The sequence below is a fragment of the Lolium rigidum genome, chromosome 7, assembly GCF_022539505.1.
Source record: "Lolium rigidum isolate FL_2022 chromosome 7, APGP_CSIRO_Lrig_0.1, whole genome shotgun sequence".
NCBI lineage: Eukaryota > Viridiplantae > Streptophyta > Magnoliopsida > Poales > Poaceae > Lolium > Lolium rigidum.
In genome coordinates this window covers 265,154,799-265,175,901 of record NC_061514.1, presented here as the reverse complement: position 1 = coordinate 265,175,901, position 21,103 = coordinate 265,154,799, and the positions used below count along the sequence as shown (strand labels likewise).

Below are 21,103 nucleotides of genomic sequence, written 5' to 3'. Positions count from 1 at the left end.
TCGGAGTCCGCCCCGTCGCCTGCTGCACCGCCCACGGCATCGCCCGCCCCTTCGGCCTCTGGCGCGGCCGCTGCCCCGCCTTCGGCGTCGCCCGCCCCCTCGGCCCCTAGCGTGGCCGGGGCCCCTGCCGCGACGGTCCCAACCGTCGCCCCTACGACGCGGTCTCGGACCGGTACCCACCGCCCGAGCCTGAGATACTCCAGCGACGAGTATCTCCTTGCGGCCTCCACGTCCGCGCCCTCTCCGCTTCCCGTATCCGTACGGGCAGCTCTTCGGGATCCTCAGCTGGTTCGCTGCGATGCGGGAGGAGTACGCCGCCCTACGAGCGGAACCGCACCTGGACACTGGTTCCTCGGCCACCTCGCGCCAATGTCATCAGTGGCAAGTGGGTCTTTCGGCACAAGACTCACTCCGATGGTACCCTTGAGCGCTACAAGGCTCGTTGGGTGGTCCGCGGTTTCCGTCAGCGTGCCGGCGTCGACTTCACCGAGACCTTTGCGCCGGTTGTTAAACCGGGCACGATTCGCACTTGTGCTGCAGCTTGCGGTCTCTCGTGGATGGCCGGTTCACCGGATGGATGTCTCCAATGCGTTTCTTCATGGACACCTTACTCGAGCAGGGTCTATTGTGAGCAACCCTACCGGCTTTGTTGATGCTTCTCATCCTGGACATGTGTGCTTGCTCTCTCGGTCGCTCTACGGCCTCAAGCAAGCCCCTCGCGCTCGGTACCGGCGGATCGCCGGCTTCTGCGGACTATGGGCTTACGTGTTACTCGCTCGGATGCCTCACCGTTTTGTCTATCACCGGGGTGACATGAGCGCCTACTTGCTACTTGTATGTCGATGACATCATACTCACGGCCTCCTCCGCCGCTCTCCTTCAGCAGCTTACTCTCCGGCTATGTGACGAGTTTGCCATCAAGGATCTGGGAGCTCTTCATTACTTCCTTGGCATTGAGGTCACTAGGCGTCCTGGTGGCTTCTTTCTTCATCAACAGAAGTATGCCCATGAGTTACTAGAGCGTGCTGGTATGCTCAATTGTCATCCTGTCGCCACCCCCGTAGACACGAAGGCCAAGGTTTCCGCTCTCGATGGTTCTCCAGCGTCTGATGCTCCGTTCTATCGCTCTATAGCTGGAGCCCTACGGTACCGACGCTCACACGCCCCGGACTTGCGGTATGCTTGTTCGGCCAGGTGTGTCTCCATATGCACGCTCCTCGTGATTCCCATTGGACGCTCGTCAAACGGATTCTCCGCTATATCCGTGGCACGACGCACCTTGGACTCACCCTCACAGCGTCCCCCTCTATGGAGATGGTGGCCTATTCGGATGCTGGGCCGGGCTGGCTGCCCCGACACTCGGCGCTCTACCTCGGCTCTCGCGTCTACCTCGGTCCCTCACTCGTTTCCTGGTCATCGAAACGACAGCCTCTCGTCTCGCGCTCTAGCGCGGAGGCTGAGTACCGAGCTGTGGCCAACGCTGTTGCCGAGTGCACATGGCTTCGACGGCTGCTTCAGGAGTTGCATCACGGTGTGTCCCGCGCTACAGTTGTCTACTGCGACAACGTTTCGGCCGTATATCTCTCCGCCAACCCCGTTCATCATCACCGGACGAAGCACATTGAGCTTGACATTCACTTCGTACGCGACCAAGTTGCTCTCGGACAGACTAGGGTCTTCATGTTCCGACTGCGCAACAGTTTGCCGATGTGATGACCAAGGGATTGCCGACTTCTACCTTCGAGGAGTTTCGTTCCGATCTCGTGTCTGCGGCGACGCTTCGACTGCGGGGGGGTGTTGAATATATTGTATATGTGTGCGTTATGTAACCGGCCCACCTCCTAGTTTCCTTGTATAGTTGAGGTAGAGGCCCGCATCATGTATTATATATACGTGCCAAGGTGCACCGATCAATGTATTCCGCTTGCACCCAAAACCCTAGCCTTCTACACATAGGAATCATATTAACTACAATCTAGGATGTATATAAAAGATTCCAAAACTAACGTTTAATTTTTTGTCGGGTGAAAAGTGTAGAAACTTACCTCCTCAATTATACAATCTGCCCACAGTATTATTTCAAGTGTAAGATACCACAGAAAAGAAATCTGGAAGTAAGCCTAGTGTAATATAGATGGATGTAAATCCTGAATTCCTGATGATCTTCTCGCTGACACAAATTCCTTCAAGACATAGAGAACAAGACATTTTGGACTCCCACGTCCAAGGAAATAACTAGAATTTGAGTACAGATTACATAATGACTTTAGAAAGGTTTTGCATCACGATCAGACATAATGCCAATGTTCCTCAAACCAGCATATGAATACTCTGAGAAATGAACTCGATGATACAAAGCATGTAAACAGAAGACACATGACAACATCATAAGTTTCTTAGTCGAATATTTGAAGGCAACATGTACAGCAATTTCAGCAAGAGTTTACTGAAAATAACAGGAAAGGAGTTGCATCTGGATCATCTTCTTGCAATCGAAAAAAAAATTATGTTGCCTCTAAGAGCATGATGATCATGCATGGAGCACGAGTCTATCAGATGGGTAAACATGGAAATTCACTGAAGACCTAACCGAAGGAGATGCTATAGACATTCCTTGCAGCATATGATGTAATCCCAATTCCGGCACTGTTGTGTCTAGGAGCATGATGAACATGAATGGAGCACCAGTCTGCCAGAGACATAAACATGGAAATCCACAGAAGGATAATCCAAGGAGATGTCATTGATTTTCTTAGTACAACCTCCATAGTCATATGACCTGATCCCATTTCCCAGTTCAACAGTCATTCTCTTAAGCGGCAGCGCGCATCTGAGCATCAACTTCAACAAATCAAACTCATGATCATCTCCTTTTAGACCTTTGATTTCCACTTCTTCCAACTGAGTCATGGAGATGCTTTGGCTTCTCCAGGTCGTGGGAGAATCACAAGAACAATTCCCGGAGCATGCTTGCAACACCTAGAGCCAATGAATAGTATCAGTGTATTATATTTGTTTATGCTAGCTCCAGACTCAAAGATAAATTGTGTTCAACAAGCACTATGCATGAGAGAATGTTTCAAGTAGATGGACGAATTACCTCGGATTTCTTCGACCTCAGTAGGATGACCTTAAGTATTTTCAGACCAGTATGAACATGAAGGACGCTGAAGAGATTCAACAAAGTTGCTCCATACACATGCCCCACTGCTTTGAGGCGTATGTTTAGAACGGAGAAGTCAGTAACTAGAACTTTCTCTATTTCTTGTGCAAAGCTCAGTTCTGCATTGGAAGAATCCTATAAAAAAATGGCAGAACGTCACAATTTAAACAGATTTAGTCGGTGAATTCTGTAAATTAAGCAGGACAGGAGACATACTGAGGCACACATGTCCACGAACAGGACATGGGTAACTGTGAGCCACCCCTTTCTCTCAAATAGATTATCAAGGTACTTGTTTGTGAGCATCCCATAGTCTAAGCTCAGATCTTGGAGGTGTTTGTCTGTGAGCAACCCACGTCTTTCTAAGCTCAGGTTTTGAAGGTGCCAAAAACCAAACACAGTGGGCAACCCCGTATATTTGCGCTGCCATGAGACCTTCTCCAGCATCGGTGCCGAGATAGATACATTGATGTCCTTGTCAGCATGGACTTCCATTTTCAATTCCTTGAGCATCGGGGTTATGATGTTGATGCCACGGCATTCGGTACAGGTTCCAAGGGCAAGCTCCTGCATCGATGCTGAGTGGACCGTGATGTCCCGTTTGGAAGTAGCTGCCTTCACCTTGAGCACACGCAGGTGCGGGCAACGAGAGACCAAGGTGCCAAGGTCGTCGATGATGCATCCTTTCAGGGACAACCTCCTGAGCTTGGAGAACTCGCCATCCAGCAGCCGTGTGAAGCAGATGTTATGCATGTTAAGCTTGATTGAGGTGGCATGGTGGAAGCAGGGTAGGTCAATATTGCTATGCTGTGGGCCTTGTGCCTGAAGCAGGTGAGTGAAGACTAGCTCCTGCGGCAAGAGCCTCGCTGCAGCACCAAGAAGGACGGCGCCGTCGCTTTGTGCACTGGGGACGCTGATGCCAAGGAGAGACACGACAACCCCGTGCGCCTCCAACGCTTCCAGCGTGGCCAGCGCCGCTTCAAGCGAGCCAAGGGCGACCCCGCGGAAGGTGACACTGATGGTGCGCAGTCGCAGGCAGCGGCTGAGAAAGGTGCCAAGGTCGACAATGTTGCCGTTAAGGATTACCTTCTCAAGCGCCGGGAACACACCATTCGACGGTGGCGTGGCGCAGAGGACCCGGGTGTCCCAGAAGGTGACGCTGAGGACGCGCAGGCGTGGGCAGCGGGCGAGCAAGGTGCCAAGATTGTCGATGTTGCTCCTGATGGTCAGCCTCTCGAGCGCCGTGAACTCACCGGCCATCGGCGGCTTGACGCAGAGCAAGGTCTCCAGCTTGATCGAGGTGATGCGGTGGAAGCAAGGCAGCTCAATGGGGGTGAGATTCGACGCGTCCACACGAGAACCGGGGAAGTAGAAGGATAGCTCCGCCGGCGATACAAGAGCGGCGGCGCGCAGCAAGGAGTTGGCCTGGACGGCGGCGTGTCCCACCCGGATGCGGATGTCGAGGAGGGACACGGGGGGCGAAGCGGAGAAGCGCGAGAGCGCAGACTCGACCGTGGCGGGCGCGATGCGGTCGAAGGCGAGATCCGGGAGCCGGGTCCAGAGGCCGAGCCACCGCCGCGAGAGGAGGCCGGTGCGCGCGGCCGTGCAGACGCAGCGTAGGCGCACGAGGACGAGGAGAAGGATGTCGTCGGGGAGGGCGCCGATGAGGTCGGCATCTCGCGGATCACGCCGGCGGCGAGATCCTTGCCGCGGCGGCGGCGTGCTGAGGCGACGGCCCGATCGAGTTTCCATCACTGCGATTTGCGACGCCCTGTTGCTGTGAGTCCTCGCCGAACCCCCTGTGAGCCCATCTTTGCCCACATAGATAGATCCATCCAATTGGCGCAGCCCAGCCCATAATTGCCCAAAGACTATGATTACCTCTATAAAAGTTGCAGCCCATTGCTGCAACCATAAAGTTTTTTTTTCGAATTAGGCTTTCGCCCCGCTTTATAAATAAAACCGCAACGGCCGAACCGATACAAGGTGGAGAGGATAACCTCTTACAAAGCAGATCAAAGATAAAAAAAAAAAAAGAAGAAGAACACAAAAAATCTAAACTTGCCACGAAACCAAGTTGAGTTCGGACTCCACAACGACGCCCCCAAGAGGGTAACGACGCAGCGCGCCGCCGCCGTCAAGACCGCGAGGTCTAAGGTTTTCACCCGGAGCCATACCACGGGGCGGATACCCACAACGACGCCCCCAAGAGGGTAACGACACCCGCAGAGCATCGCCGCCGTTGGCGCCGAGGCGCGAGTTTTCACCCGGAAGCATCCGCACACCGCACCCGAAACTAAGCCGCCCTGGTCCCCAAGCTAGGCATCCGAAACAAGATCTAGGAGTTGCCAGAGCCGAAGCGCCGCCAACACCAGGATCCCCCATCGTTCGCTCCTCGCCATCCCCATGACCGAAGAGAGAGACCACCACCACCGCCACGTTGCCCGCCGTAGAGCCACCCGCGCAGTCCACCTTCCGAGGCCGCTGCCCCGGCATCCCCACGTCGAGCCCATGGCATGATCAGCACACCGCAACACGAAACGGGCAGGGTATGACGGCACCATAGCATGCAACCGTCAAAGCAAGTGGCATCCTAGGGGAGGGGATCCACCCACCACCACCAGAGGAGCACGCCGTCCGGACGCATTAGCATGGCCGAGGAGGCCTAGATTAGGCCTGGCCGCCTGCCAGGCCACGATCAAGCCCCTTAGCCAAGCCGCCGCGCTGCTGCGCCTAGGCTGCCGCCGCCATCCAGCTGCAACTTCATGCCAGACCTACCCAAGCCACCACCGAGCTGCCATGTGCTAGCCAAATGCCATGAACGGCGTCGCCGCAACCTCACTCCTCGCAAGACGGCCCGGCCGAGACCGCGCACCACCGCAAAGAAGCACCCCCGCCACGACGCTCGGGGACATAGCCGCGCCGTTACGGACGCCACCACGCCGCCGGTCAAGCCGGTCAATTTGTCGGCATCCCCAAACTCGCCACCGAACAGCAGCCAAAGCAACGCCTCCAACTTCTCGGACGTAGGAGGAACCTCGCGGGCCGCTGCCGAGGGCCGCCGGAACTAGGCCCACCTGGCCCTGATCCGGAACCAGCAATGGTGCAGCATGGGGGGCTCCGCCGGCGTTGGCCACATCCAGACCCTCCTAGTCCAGGACGAGGCCCGTCCGGCCCAGATCGGGGCCCGCTTGGCCCCAATCCGAGCGGCGCCGCCACCAGGCATCGCCCTCCGCCGCCGCCTTCCGTCGCTGCCCTCCGCCGCACGCCGCGTCCGCCCACCCCTCCGCCACGAGCCGCCGTCGACCTGCTGACCCGCCGCCGTTGGACCGAGCTCGGAGAGCCCCTAGGAGCACCGCCCCCCTCCGCTACTGCCCTGCGCAGAGTCGCACCGCGAACGGGTAAAGGAGTTCCCGCCGCCGCCGGCACCGCGCGGGCTTTGCCTGGCGGCCCGCGCTGGCGGCGGCGGAGGAGGGGGGAGGAGGGGGAGTGGAGGCGAGGGGAGCTAGGGTTCGCCCAGTCATCGCCCGCGGGGGACGACCCGAGCGAAGCGTTTTTCGTTCATCGTGATTGATCCTTACAACCATAAAGTTTTGGGCTCTGTTGATTGAGCTTTCCTCCAATCTAAGATGGCCAAATCATCTTTTTTTTAACTGTAAATATCGCTTGATACTTTAGATCGACTTTTTCGAGAAGACTATAAAAACCCATTCGAATTATGGGTATATATGACAAAAAAAATACACATAGGTTTGTAAATGAAAAATATCATACCCCTGGGTAGAGCAGGTTACATGTCCATACCCACGTACCCATTTACCCATCCAACATTTGACAAGTTGGCCACCATAATACTGTAACATGTTTAATTTTTCTCCTAATCATAATCACAATTCACGTAGCTTGCCCGAACCTCACGCTTCCCGGTCCCACAATCGTTGTTATATTAGTGAGGATTAGACCCCCTATGTAGGATCGCTTCACCTCATGTCATGTGACTTCTGCATGCGGTTCATATCATCTTTACATTATCAAATTCCGAGATGTTATCGTTTATGAGAAACTGCTGATGTTTATTAGAATGTGTTGTTGTTTATAATATACTCGTGTTCATAATGATGTGTTGATGTTTATGAGAATGTGTTATTTATAATATACTCGTGTTCATAATGATGTGCTGATGTTTGTAATGTGTTGTTTTTTGATAAATTATGGTTACATGTTGTTATTTATGACTCTGTTTTGATCAATTTATTGTGTTGTAAGTACGGGTATTTTTACTCACGGATACCCATTTACCCTAAAGAGTAACGGGTAGGGAAAAAACTTTTACCCATTGATGGGTCTATGTACGGATGACATGTAAGATCGAGGACGACATGTACGGATATGGGGTGGCTCCACCCGTACCCTTACACTGCAGTGGTAGGACGGATGTGGTGTGGCGTAAGATGGACACCAGCGCAGACACGCCGCAGCTGGTGGTGGCGGCTAAGCTAGGCGATCGTGCTATAATAAAGCGGTGCAATCGGACCGCGAGGCTAGTGGACAACAACGAAGAGCTGATGCTAGTCCACCGGATCCCGTACGACAATCTCAACACTCTCCGGGAAGGCTACCACCGGGTGGATCTAGAGGCGAGAACCACTCTACCCATGGAAGGGCTCGGTGGGCGCGCCTTGTTCGTCGGTGATGGCCGCCTGGGGAAGGTGCCTGTCGTTTTGTTGCCAGCCCGGCTATCCCCTCACCTTCGTGCTGACACCGTCTACTCGTGCAAACATTACGGCACCTTCGTGCTGACACCGTCTACTCGTGCAAACATTACGGCGACTACTACTGGTGCATGTATCGTCACGGCAAGCTTGATGACCGGCCGATAGTTGACGTCTACCGTTCCCGTATGGGTGCATCCGAGGCAGCATTGGTGACGCTGACTCTTGCAGTGTCGTTGAATATGTATCTCGCTATGTTTGTGGTTCAAACATCATCGTAAAGCAGCCACGTCGCAGTCAAAGGATGGAACAACGGCGACTTCTCCAACTGAGCGCACTTCGGTGTAATATGGGTAGCCAAGAGTGATGTTGTCTGATACTAATGACATATTTCTATTTATGACATGTTTGATCTATATGGCCGTCCCACGTTGTGTTTATCAAAGTTTGACCAAGTTAGGCCTAGTTCATAGCCATTAGGCAGCATTCCTTGTCTATTACCAAAGATCCCAGGCTTCAGTGTCATAAAGTATCCTACAACTAATGTCCCAGTTCTGCAGATCCAGTATCCATTTATACAGACACCATATTTGATATATATCTACTAACCCTAGGCACTGAATGACAGATACATCATATTATCTGCATATCACTGCAATACTTTTGTGAACTGCCAATCGGTAAAGGAGCACTACAATTTATGAACGACGAGATTCAATTCTTCTGCTCTACTTTACAACAGCCATTGGCACCAAATAACACATCTCGACATTAGGAGATCAACTCATCTGTGGAGACTCAGAACCTCCAAGAGGAACTCAGATTAAAACAAAGCGGTGCAAGGCTAAGTTATTGTATCTTGACCTCCAGGTTGAGGCTCGGCAACAACCTTGTCTTTGAGATGAACATTCCTGCATAGGTTGTACATAAAGTGCACAGAGGCTATCTATCCTCCCCTCTGCATGTTCATCAGCCATCTTGAACCCAGAGTCTCACAGTCTTGTCATTGTCAAGGCTGCCAGAAGCAATTTTGTTCTCTGTTGGATGACAAGACACTGAGATGACAGCATCAGTATGGCCTTCCATTTTCTGAAGAATGTTTTTGCCTTGGAGGTCCCATATGTATACACAGTTATCTTCCGACCCACTGACGATGTACTTCCCATTCGTGACAGAAAACGCAGACTGGATGCAGTATACTTTGTTTGCATGTCCACTATATACCTTCAAGAACTTCCCCGTAGCATAATTGCATAGCTTCTGCAAGGCATCGGCACATTTCTAGTAAGCATTTGAAAAGCTAGGTCGAACAACATTTAGTAGTAACTAGTAAGCAAGGGTGATTGCATAGCATATTTTGCGATTAGAGAAGAAATGTAATTGGTTTTGAGTTGCAACAATATTTAGTTGCAAGTAATGGTGCATCTTGGGACCTAAAAGACCGTCATGGAAAATTGACAATATTAAGTGGTAAATGTAATAGCCAGAGTGATGAGAACAACACTTAAGAACATTAAGGTAACATTCTGAAACATCAGGTGTGCCAGATGGACTCCAGGACTTGCAGTATGAAACATTTACAAAAAAGATATTTCTAATGATGTGTAACACTTTGAAGTTGGAACCGTGCAACAGGTGGAGAACAATGGCAACAAGAAGTCTACAAAGAAGTCAGGCAAGAATTTAGATAGAAGAGCACTAGATCATGTGGCAGAGGCAGCAAAGCTTGGAAATTAAATTGTGCTGATGGGGTGGAGTTCACACCAAAGTCATGTTTGTTGGATAAGATTGTAACAAAATGAACATTGGACATGTATATTGCTATTTGCAACAGCCAAAACTATGTTTTGGTATGACAAAGATGAATGACAAGTCGCTGACAGTGTACAAGCTCATCACAATATGATGATTATAATTTATAATAACTAGAATAAGGGGATTGATATGAAATTATAGAAAATAATAATTTAAAGAGAGTATATTTAAAAACAAAAACACTTTCATAGACATGCAACTTGAAACATACTCCCCCCGTTCTATTTTAGTCTACGTCTTAAACTAAAACTTTGTTCCATGCAACTTGAAGTATACTCCCTCCGTTCTCTTTAAATCTATGTCTTAATCAAAGTAGTAGTATTAAATGACTTGCTAATTGGTCTTAAAATTTGTAGAATGTAGGCTAAAAGAGAACAGAGGGAGTATAAAGACCCAGTTCCCCAATTCGATTCAGACATGTAAATAAACTGAAAACATGGGCTTGACAGAATACCCCAAAAGAAAGGAACTTGCTCATTTTGGAAATCATATACTTTTCTCGGTGCAAAAGTGGCAACTATGTGAGAATAAATGTGCTAAATATCACCTCCAGTAACAGTAAAATGGATGCATCACTTGGCCGAACAGCCTAATTATGCAATGAGCATTGTTATATCATTTGAACTTTAGAAGTCAAAAGTTTGAATTGTGAACGAGTTTTGCAATTTCAACCAATGTAAGTGTGAGGCATTCTAAAATTTGTGCATATTGAATTTGAAGGGAATAAGACTTCAAACCCACAACCTCAAATAGTATAACCTTGTGCTATGCCACTCCAACATGTCGGTGCTCCATTTCAATGTTAAGAACTGGGCAAGGTTTTCATTCATTGTCATTTGTCAAGTAAAAGGAAATTTGCCACCGAAAACTGGATTATAAACTAGCTAGAGTCTGCAATCAGTGTACAAAGACAACTATATCGAAGTGGCCTTGATATGAAAGAACAATGAATTATACTGTACACTTAGTTCTGCGTTTTGGGTAATACAGTGTGGTACCATCCAACACACATGATCTTTTTCATCCTCTATGAATTGAGAGTGATTTTTTGCAGTTAAGGCTAAGAGAGGCATATTACATGAGAAATTCGTTCGCACTAGAATCAAAAGAAGATGATGGCTAATTGGTATGAACAGCAGTCAGTATGTCATACCAGCGAGCCATCAACCATGGCGAGGAGGATGAACTTGCCATTTGGCGAGAACATTGAGAAGGAAACCGAGACAAAGTTTGAACTGAGAGAGTTATGTGGCTCAACAGGCACTTGAATGGATCCGATTTGAATCCAACTAGGTGTCCAGAAATTAGGCTTTACTTCTTCTGGCTTTCGCTCCGGTGATTGTGTTTAAAGTGCAATTGTACTCACAGTCAAAATACTGCAGACAACAGCTTGATCCCCTGTAGCTAACGCGTCCGTGGACACATCAGACAGAGTTTTGTAATTTCATCCACTGTCAAGTGCACTGTTTTTTCATTTGAATTCCAAATCACGTGAGGCATTCTGAACATTATTCATATTGGTTTTTAAGGGAATAGGTTCATATTGGTATTTTAGGGAATAGGACTTTAAAGTTCAAACACACAACCTCATTCAGTAGATATTTTGAGAACTGTTCTAGTTGTGGAAGGTTTGGCCTAGACTCCTTTCAGTTTTGAACAAGAACTTGTAGCTTCCTGGAACTCTGTATGTTTTCGCTTTTTGAAATGGAACCGGGGAGAAAATTCCTCTATTAGTCTATAAAAAAAAACCACAACCTCAAATAGTATAACCTTGTGCTATACTGCTATGCCACTACAACATGTGGGTGGTCCATTTGAATTATAAGAACTGGGAAGGGTTTTCATTCACTGTCAAGTCAAATTAATTTGCAACGGGAAACTGGATTAGAAACTAGTTAGAGTGTGGATTCAGTGTCCCAAGATCAAACTACATCGAAGTGGCCTTGATATCAAAGAACAATGAAATATACTGTACTACTTAGTGCTGCATGATAGGATAATATAGTGTGGTAGCATCCAACACACGATCTTTTTCATCCTCTGTGAACTGGGAGTGATTTTTTTGCAGTTAAGGCTAAAAGAGGTATATTACATGACTAGAACCAAAAGAAGATGATGGCTAATTGGTATTGAGAGCAGTGAATTGGTCATACCAGCGAGTCGTCGAGCGTGGCGAGGAGGATGAATTTGCCATTAGGCGAGAACATTGAGCAGGAAACCGAGGGCTTCTTGTCATCGATGACCGTCTTGAGACAGGCCCCAGTCCCCGCATCCCAAATCTTGCAGCTCCCGTCGTGGCTCCCCGAGACGATGATGGAGCCGTCCCGGATGAAGTGGACGGAGGTGACGGGGTCGGAGTGCGCGTCGATGGCGCGGGTGCAGCGGCCGGTCTTGACGTCCCAGATGCGCACGGTGCAGTCGAACCCTCCCGAGGCGACCTGGGAGCTGGTCTGCGGGTTGAAGTTGGCGCTGAAGACGAAGTTGGTGTGGCCCTTGAGGACGCGGATGCAGCGGTCGACGGCGGGGTCGGCGGGCTTGGGGCCGGAGAGGACGGAGCGGATGTCCCAGATGCGGAGGGTGCGGTCGTCGGAGGCGGAGCAGAGGTAGAAGGAGTCGGTGGACCAGGAGAGGTCGGAGACGCCGTGGGTGTGGCCGCGCAGGGTGGCGATGGCGGCGAGCGAGGAGGGGGAGAGGAGGGCGACGGTGCCGTCGAGGGAGGCGGTGGCCAGGAGGCGGCCGCAGGGGGAGAAGCGCACGCAGGAGATGGCGCGGGCGTGCGGGGTCGCCGCGCGCGCCTGGCGGTACGGGCGGTAGGGCGGCGGCTGCGGCGGCGGCGCCCCGGAAGACATGGCCGGACGGCACCAGGACGCGATTGGGAAAGGGGAGAAATGGCCGCAAGACCAGCTGCCTGGTTTGTCCCAAGTGGAGTGGCAAGTGACCGTTTGTCCCAAACCATCGCCAAATACCTCATCAAAACATTTTGGGTGATCTGTTGGAGAAATTTTTACATGAGAAAATTGCACAAAGCAGCCACTTCTGGGAAAAAAAACTATGGCATAAACCAGTGACCTTAGAGGTCATCTGTTGCAAATAGTATCTATAATGAACTGGTAATAATGTTTAACAACAAATCTAGGTTGCCACCTCTACAAGTAACCGTTTGTCCTGAACCATCACCAAATACCTCATCAAAACATTTTGGGTGATCTGTTGATCTACAAGTAGAAATGATCAGGAAAAAAGAAAAAATATGCATAATAACTCTGCTAAATATGGCTTGGATGTGCAACAAAATTGGAGCAGTGTATAAGATGAAAAATTAGGAAAAGGTGAAAATAGATTCGATAACCAAATGTACTCACATAACCATATGGATTTCATCTAATTTGCATATGGCATGATACCGATTGCAATCATCAAGTTATGTGTCTCTTGACACGTATCAATACTTTTTTTTTGAACAACCGACACTTTTCATTAAGAAAAGGAAAATTGGCCAGTTTATAAATGAAATTGTTTAGTTTGAACCTGAATTTTGCAAGGAGCAACATGGCAGACGCCACAAGGGCAATCTCTTTATTTCCAGTAATACTTGTCATTTTGGCAATGTACTAGACTTTGAAATAACGTTTACACTACACTATCTATTCATCAATGGTATAATATGTGTATATAAAGAAAATAAAGTATTTTTGAAACATAATTTTGAAACAAGATGTAGTGTTGATAGGAGGAGATGTCTACAGATTAATTATAACCCAGACACTCTATGGAGTGATTATAATCTTGTTCAGTATTAATAAAGCTCTCTGAATTCGAAAGAAAAAGATAATTTTGCACATGAGTCGTCTATATTTTAGAATTTTGGAAGATATTTGCACTCCAAGTTAGACGTTTGGATTTCTCACAAGTCCAAAACTGAGCAGAGAATCTCTCGGCTCGGGTGATTAACCTTGGCTGAGACGGAGTCGTGGCGGCCGTGTCAGGAAGCCACACACCGTCACCACCTCCGCCTCCCTCCTCCACCTCCACCTCCACCTTCGCCTCCGGGAAGCGCTGAGAAGTCTTGCGCCGCGTCGCCGGCGACATGGATCTCCTGAAGCGGGAGCTGGAGAAGAAGCGGAAGGCGGCGACGGCCGACTTCGGCGGCAAGAACTTCGTCCGGCGGTCGGAGCTGGAGGAGAAGCAGCTCCAGAAGCGGCGCCAGATCCCCTCCAAGGCCCCGTCCGTGCCCGCCCCCAACACCTCCGCCGCCGCCTCCGACCCTACCAACTCCAACGCCGACCTCTCCCAGGGCGGGGGTGCGAACCCTAACCCTAGCTCCTCGTCCGCCGCCTCGGCCTCCGTCCCGCCCGGCCTCGCGGGGAAGAAGGCCGCGCCGGAGGACGCGCTCCACTCCGAGGAGCGCCGCATCGACGAGCTCGTCCTTCCCGCGCAACGAGGTGATGCGGCGCCTCCGGGTGCTTCGCGAGCCAGTCACGATATTCGGGGAGGACGATGCGGACCGCCTCGACCGCCTCAAGCTCGTGCTCAAGTCCGGAGTGATTGACGACATTGACGACCTCGAGATGACCGAGGGGCAGACCAACGATTTCCTCCGTGACATGATTGAGCTCCGCATGCGGCAGAAAGCCGGCCGGGACGCCTACGGCAAGGGGAAAATCAAGCGTGTTGGTACCGGTGATGGCGGGGAGGGCGGCGCGTTGGGAGACGACGTGGATGACGGTGAGGGAGATGCCCGGAGGAGTGGGGATGATGCTGATGCAGACAAGGACTCCGCGCGAATGAAGGCCAAGTTTGAGGAGCTCTGTGACGAAGATAAGATTTTGGTATTCTTCAAGAGGCTGCTCAACGAGTGGAACCAGGAGCTGGATGATATGACGGAGCTGGAGAAGCGGACGGCAAAAGGGAAGTCAATGTTTGCAACGCTCAAGCAGTGTGCTCGGTATCTCAGTCCCCTGTTCGAGTTCTGCAGGAAGAAGGTGAGTGTCTTTTAGATTTCTACCAGGAGTTGATTAGATGTGTGATATTATTTTCACTCAATTTCAGATTAAAGTAATTGTGTATGAAAGGAAGCTAAACAGAAAGAGTGGGGTAAATTAGGATTTGAAATGATGCTTCTGACAACATGTTTTTACCTGCAAAATTCAGAATCCTTGTTAATGCAATCAGTTCTAAGGAAAGGATAACTGATCAAATGGACGTTCAGTGTCATAGGAAAATAATAGTTAACCGAGGAAGATTTCCATGAATGTATTAAGGAAGTGTCTTTAATCTCGTCATTCGTTGAATGTAAGATATAAGTAGTCAACTAATGTTTGTGCTATAACCTTCCTGCACTTACATGATTTTCAGAGACCATTTGGCTTCATTCTAACTCACTAAAATGTTATGATTATGTAAACTTGAGATCCAGTGAAGGCTATATAGAGTCAGTTGCTGGCAGCACAAGATGATACTCCATCTTTCTGTATCTTAGACTAGCTTATAAAGATAATGTGATATAATTCTTCTTTTGAGACAAATGGTAAAGGAAGTATGGAGCATATTGCTCATATCCATGTCACATGGTAGACATGCTGCTTCTTAATTAGTGTGATGTTAAACTTGCAATCATCTTGCACTGCTCCTTCGTATCTGTTTCATTCTAGGGAGGATAGCAAGTTTATGTTGCTACATTTGCACCATATGTATCAACTTATGAAAATAGTTTCTTTTCTGCACATTTATTATGAAGTAATTATTGGAGTGAATTCCAGTTTTTACCCCGTAGTTCTGCATTTGTGACACTAATTACCCCGTTGAATAAAAAATCTTATAGATTAGACATTTTAGAACATTTGGACCCTTGATTTCTGGTGCGTATTCATTGGGCAAGGTGTGAGGTGATTACCGACTTTCAAAAATATCAGTACGGGGACGAGGAATAGAACAATTGGATAAGAGAAGTCTGGACATAATTGTAGATGATGGCCTCCAATGTTTACACATTTTGTCGCACCACATCGACGAAATACGCCGGTCCTATCTAACAAAAACAAACAAAATGCTAAATTGGGGTAAAACCATGTTGAAAGACTCCTAGATGTGATATTTTTGTGAAAGTTACACTAAATGGGGTAATATGTGTCACAAATGCGTAACTATAGGGTAGAAAGTGGAATTCACTCTAATTATTGATTCATGGATATGAAAAATAACACACCACTCAGAGGATTATGTACTCTGAGTTGTGTTATGGCTGTAGTGTGTTGGTTTCAAGTTTAATATAATACCCATACCATCTTATATTCTGAAACAGAGGTAGTAGTTCTCATACATTTCCTTTAGAAAGTTTATCCATTTAGGATAACTGTCCGGCTGCGCACACATACGTACACATAACCAAAGCATCCCTAGTATTTGGTGCTCTTGTAAAAATGATGAAACAAACTTTTGGAAATCCTCGGAAGTTCGGAGCCTGAGTTCAAATTTTCACTAGCTATCGAAATTTCAAGGCCTGACTCAATACAAACAAATAACAATTTTTTTGTAGATTAATTTGTATCATTCATTAATTTCTACATGTTCTCTATTAATGTAGATTCTGATTCCAGCATACTCTGTGGTCCCTTGTTCATTGTTATGTACTAGCTACTTACATTTCCCAGAAACAGTACCATGGTTCAGTTGGACTTTCCACATAATTCTGGTCTCTGTTTATGGATTCCTCCTTGTCATAACTATTTATTGCTTCTTCATGGATTTGCTTTCTCATTATGTCCACCTGCTCGTGCTGAATTGTGATGCTCACATCTGAAGCCTTCCTGACCGTAGAATGCTTGGTATTTCTGACACCTTTTTTTTGCTTTGATCTGTGCTTAGGTTCTTCCTGATGACATTCGTAAAGCATTGCTCTTTATTGTTGACTGCTGCGTGAAGCGTGATTATTTGCAAGCAATGGACCAATACATCAAGCTGGCCATTGGCAACGCGCCATGGCCTATTGGAGTCACTATGGTTGGTATCCACGAGCGTTCAGCCCGAGAGAAGATTCACACGAATAGTGTGGCTCATATCATGAACGATGAGACCACTCGCAAGTACCTCCAGTCGATAAAGAGGCTCATGACATTTTCCCAGCGGCGTTATCCTGCTATGCCCTCAAAATCAGTGGAGTTCAACAGCCTGGCTAATGGGAGTGACCTGCAGGCTCTTTTAGCGGAGGATCCGGTGAAAGCTTCTCCTGAGGAAAGGCTCAGACTTATGGGAGCATCAAGAGAGTGATGTTTCAAACCGCAAAGCTTGTATCACAAAATAGAAAGGTTTAGATCTTTGTGTAATCTTAATGGCAACTTTTCCTGTTGATGTTTTCTATTTTTGTACTGATGCGGAACAGGAGAATCATGTATTGTACTCAAATTGCTAAAGAAGCTATACTATCTGTTTTACCATAGTACACTGCCCGAGGTTTCATGAAATCGGCTTTGTTGAATACTAGTATAACCTTCTTTGCTGTTCAACAAGTGTTTTGCTATACTGGATTTATTAGATTGGTTATTATCTCCTAGAGTCCTAGTTCTGTTCTGTCACATACATACAATAGTACAAAGTCTGCAATTGAAATAGAGTGTACTATTTGTGGAACAGAGGCAAAGCCACACTGCATTTATCGCATGAAAGAGGATTCAGGCACCACGTGCTTGTGATTCGCAGCATCAGGATTTCGCATAGATACATATAACTACATAAGTTATCTGCGAAGCTACACTACAACTTGGATGCTTCCTGAACCTGGCCATCTCCTTTACATGTACACTGATTTTCTTCCCTTCCTTAGCGCAGTTTGCACGTGTCACCAGCAGCGGATCCTTCAGTCTCCCTTGTGCTGAATTCTGGGTAAGTGAGCCCACTGCATTAGGACAACCAATTAGAACTCTCAAATCACATACGAGAGAAGATTTGAATAGTGATGCAAATGTAGAGTAAGGGATATGGATGCTTACGTTTTTAGCAGCAGTGCTGAACGCTTCCTTGTGGGTCATCTTGGGCTCCACGGCTTTGATCCTCTTTATCTCTTCCCTAACAACACAGCTGATGTTAATATTTTTTTGTTGCCTCTCAAATCTGAAAATGGTGGCAAATGCTATCGGTTCTGCATGCCAACTGTGTCTTTCTTACTTGATGAAGCAGTTGTAGGCCGAGGGCGTCCGCTGCTTCCTCACCGGCGCTGCAAAAGATGTTCCAAATCAACAAGTCGATCATATGCCTAGCTAGGTAGCTCATGATCGGTCTGCCGGCCGGGGTACACGAAAAGACGGTGTCAACGTACGTTTGTTGACGGCGGCGGCATTGTTCTCCACAGCCTGACCCTCCCATTCGTCGTCGGCTCCGCTGCTCTCGTCCGACCACTCCCTGGGGGGCGGATCAACTCCCAGCTCCTGTTCCATCCACGGATCCACCAGTACTTGTACTTTGATATACGTACTTACTGTTGAAGCTGAAACGAACAAATTGATGAACCATGCGTGCCGGGAAGCACAGGGGTGGGTGCTAACCTGCAGAGGCAGCTCGACGGACGACGGCGATGGCGGCGACGGCGGGGGAGAAGCCACGCTGACGGAGAGGATGCCGGAGCAGCGGCCGCACTGCACGGCCACCATCTTGAGCAGCAGGCTGCTGCACGGCACGCTCACCTGCACGCACGCACACGAGTTGCCGTGAGCCCGTGAGTGCCTAGCTACAGAGTCACCGGACGGGAGCCAACCAAGCCTAAGTGACACACTGCCGTCCTACATACCAGTAAGATGGTGGTGCAGAACTTGCACTGCACGTAGCCGAGCCGCTCCGGGATGCCGAGAGACACCGACGACATGGCGGCCGGTGGACGGCGACGAGCAGTGTGATCTTCGTACGTGTATGTACCGGACAATGAGCAACCTAATGGCTACTCCAACATTTTATCTTCGCATAACGGCCACATATATGTTGGATCGAGGGCACGTGCTCGCGGGCAGTGTTTGCACTGCCATCAATGAAGTGCAGCCGTTCCCGATCCCCACCATGAAACTCGAACTGCGCAGGAGTCCCAGAACGGCAAATCACGCAGCCCTCGTGGGTCAGGGACGGGAGAGTTTAGGAACAATCTTATCAGCCCAACACAGCGGACGCTTCTTGCAGTCTGGAAACGAGCTCCAAGAAGGCAGGTGGCCCATGTTGGCAAGTTTCTTCTGCTCAGAAACCCATGCATCTCCAACAGGGCAGTAACGATCGATCATGGCAGGAAAATGGCATGGTTTTCATGGGCGACAACGATGTCTCAGGTTGCCGATCAGGGGCTCCTCGGTTACGTGGTTCCAGCTTCCTGTCGCCGTGGAGATTCCTCTATTCCGGGGAAAGTATATCACAATGGAGATTCCACGACAAATGGCTCAATATTACTGTCAATGTGTACGCTGCTGAATGCCTGATAACGCTGGCATTGTCATCCAATAATGGTTGTACTTTCAAGTACTACATGGTATCACCACTTGCTTCTTTCAATACAGCCGACCTGCTCATTCAATTCATCCAATGTTAGCTTGGTCGGCCAAGGAAGAATCAAGCCGGGTCTGTTTAATTTAAACTCACACGAAACAGTTAACCATGCATCGATCTGTAGTAAACATGGTACAAAATACAACATCGATCTGCTTTGGGCATGTACGTTGCCAATGTTTCAGTCAGTGAACTGCAACAGTTCTCATACAAGCCGGAGGAGAGGCCCCAAAACAGCAAACCATTGATGCTCCATGCCTACGCTTGACACAAAAGAACTGTTACTAGAGTACATAGAGATACTACAGGAAAACTATGCTAGATCTGAACCACTAGCATCTGAAAGTGACTGCTCCGTGCAGATAAGCTTTAAGACAGGACGCCATGTATGTACATCTATCTTTGAAGTCCACAGAGGATCAGTTGTGTGTTCTGATGATGATTGATGACTATGGAAATATGGGGTTACCCGCTAGTTCATGCATACAGCTACTGCATCTCCATCTCGGTTCAGTAGTTGCAGTACTGCCTTGCAGACTGCAGTCGCAGCTACCAGCGGTAAGGATTCTTCCATTTTGCGGTCAGTTTTCAGCCGCAGATTCCGAGACAAGTTAACCGAGAAATGCTGATCAGGAGCATCGCATAGACGCATACACTGAATACAGTAGGACTATTGTTGTTATGTGTAAGAATATAGGATTATGCTATATGAAGATATATGAAAGTTATTTACATAGGAAAGAGATAATTTAAAGTTAAGAGATCGGATCTCTATCCTTTAGATTTTTTACTTAGGGTCAAGTAAGTCCTCCTATATATATATAAGGAACATTATATCTACCGATTGGGAATCAATAGGGAAGAAGAATATTATCGTTTACTTTTATCTACTTTTCAGTAGTTAGGTTTACTTTCTTACAATTATCAAAAAAAGGTTTAGTTTCTTACAATTTAGTATCAGAGGCATCTACGATGGCAGGCAAAGAAGTCAAGATAGAGGTTATGGGGCAAATGAAGATCATCGCCAAGCAGTTGGCGAACCTCATGCGCCAACGAGAGGAGGACCAGGTATTCCTCGCCAAGTTGGTGCAAGCCGCTGCCGTCGAAATTCTGCTTGCTAGGCAGATTGGCCACCTCCACCACTACCCTCTCACTTTCCCGCCTTCTGTCAACACCGGATAGTTTTCAACATTTTTTTCCATCGCCATCCTCTTGCTTGCCACATTTGCCCCCTAACATCAATCTAAGCCACTTAGCACCCCCACCGTACATCTCAAATCCCACCCCAAATATGTCCCCACCTACCTGCAACCTAACGCCCTCGACAGAAGGGTTGCACCTTGAAGCAGTGGAGGTTGAGAACAACAAGGAGGAGCGGTAGTAGTGCCACATCCTCCAGCGGCAGGGTTACAAATAGAATTAGTCAAGAAATATCATATTCTGCTATACCCACAAAGGGAGAAAGTTGTTATCGTTTACTTTTATCTATTTTTCAAGGGTTAGTTCCTTACAACTGCTAAAACAACCATTGGCCACTAAATGCAGTATGGATGTAGGTAAGCTATGTTGGCCTCAAGTCACACTTCCAAGTTTACTGACTTGTAGTGCGTGTACTTGCATAAATCCCCAAATTTACAGTATACTTAGGTGGGTGGTAGGCGTTGGTCAAGCGGAGGTTGGTCCTAATCGGCCATTTTGCCCGCCGTTCGATCTCACTTAAAGGTTAGATCTAGACATTCCAATCACTGTAACATAATTTTCTCCCTCGCAACATATTTTTTGCAAGTCTGCAACATCATTGTAGCACTTGTCTTGCAGTATTTAAACAAACATCCCAAAAAATGTTGCAACTTTTCAAACACACCCAACATAATACATTGTGTCTATGGGATAAATC

The 21,103-nt window shown here is 48.3% G+C and overlaps 3 protein-coding genes and 1 pseudogene across 3 annotated transcripts; 1 reads left to right on the top strand and 3 right to left on the bottom strand.

Annotated features, from left to right (window-relative positions):
* Positions 1–2,411: 2,411 nt before the first annotated feature.
* Positions 2,412–4,915, bottom strand: LOC124677637. Its single transcript, XM_047213603.1, has 6 exons — positions 4,356–4,915; positions 4,180–4,289; positions 3,501–4,029; positions 3,380–3,410; positions 3,101–3,298; positions 2,412–2,979 (listed from the first exon to the last, which is right to left on the bottom strand). Exons 1-6 carry the CDS (start codon positions 4,913–4,915, stop codon positions 2,656–2,658), a joined length of 1,752 nt encoding a protein of 583 aa, XP_047069559.1. The 3' UTR covers positions 2,412–2,655.
* Positions 4,916–8,620: 3,705 nt separating this feature from the next.
* On the bottom strand, positions 8,621–12,539 carry LOC124672724 (COMPASS-like H3K4 histone methylase component WDR5B). The gene is made up of 2 exons (XM_047208902.1): positions 11,844–12,539; positions 8,621–9,135 (listed from the first exon to the last, which is right to left on the bottom strand). Exons 1-2 carry the CDS (start codon positions 12,537–12,539, stop codon positions 8,845–8,847), a joined length of 987 nt encoding a protein of 328 aa, XP_047064858.1. The 3' UTR covers positions 8,621–8,844.
* Positions 12,540–13,676: 1,137 nt separating this feature from the next.
* Positions 13,677–17,128, top strand: LOC124674557 (annotated as a pseudogene).
* Positions 17,129–17,542: 414 nt separating this feature from the next.
* LOC124672723 (protein YABBY 7-like) lies at positions 17,543–18,544 on the bottom strand. The gene is made up of 6 exons (XM_047208901.1): positions 18,470–18,544; positions 18,228–18,365; positions 18,002–18,110; positions 17,851–17,899; positions 17,676–17,751; positions 17,543–17,581 (listed from the first exon to the last, which is right to left on the bottom strand). Exons 1-6 carry the CDS (start codon positions 18,542–18,544, stop codon positions 17,543–17,545), a joined length of 486 nt encoding a protein of 161 aa, XP_047064857.1.
* Between the last annotated feature and the right edge of the window lie 2,559 nt (positions 18,545–21,103).

Coding starts and splice junctions, on each gene's coding strand:
- LOC124677637 (XM_047213603.1), bottom strand. CDS start 4,915: ATGGAAACTCGATCGGGCCGTCGCCTCAGCACGCCGCCGCCGCGGCAA. Junction 4,290..4,355: donor ATCGACAATCTTGGCACCTT/GCTCGCCCGCTG, acceptor GGTCCTCTGCGC/CACGCCACCGTCGAATGGTG. Junction 3,411..3,500: donor CGTGGGTTGCTCACAGACAA/ACACCTCCAAGA, acceptor GCTCACAGTTAC/CCATGTCCTGTTCGTGGACA.
- LOC124672724 (XM_047208902.1), bottom strand. CDS start 12,539: ATGTCTTCCGGGGCGCCGCCGCCGCAGCCGCCGCCCTACCGCCCGTAC. Junction 9,136..11,843: donor CCACGCTCGACGACTCGCTG/GTATGACCAATT, acceptor GATGCCTTGCAG/AAGCTATGCAATTATGCTAC.
- LOC124672723 (XM_047208901.1), bottom strand. CDS start 18,544: ATGTCGTCGGTGTCTCTCGGCATCCCGGAGCGGCTCGGCTACGTGCAG. Junction 18,366..18,469: donor TCTGCACCACCATCTTACTG/GTATGTAGGACG, acceptor GCGTGCGTGCAG/GTGAGCGTGCCGTGCAGCAG. Junction 17,582..17,675: donor TCAGCACTGCTGCTAAAAAC/GTAAGCATCCAT, acceptor GTCCTAATGCAG/TGGGCTCACTTACCCAGAAT.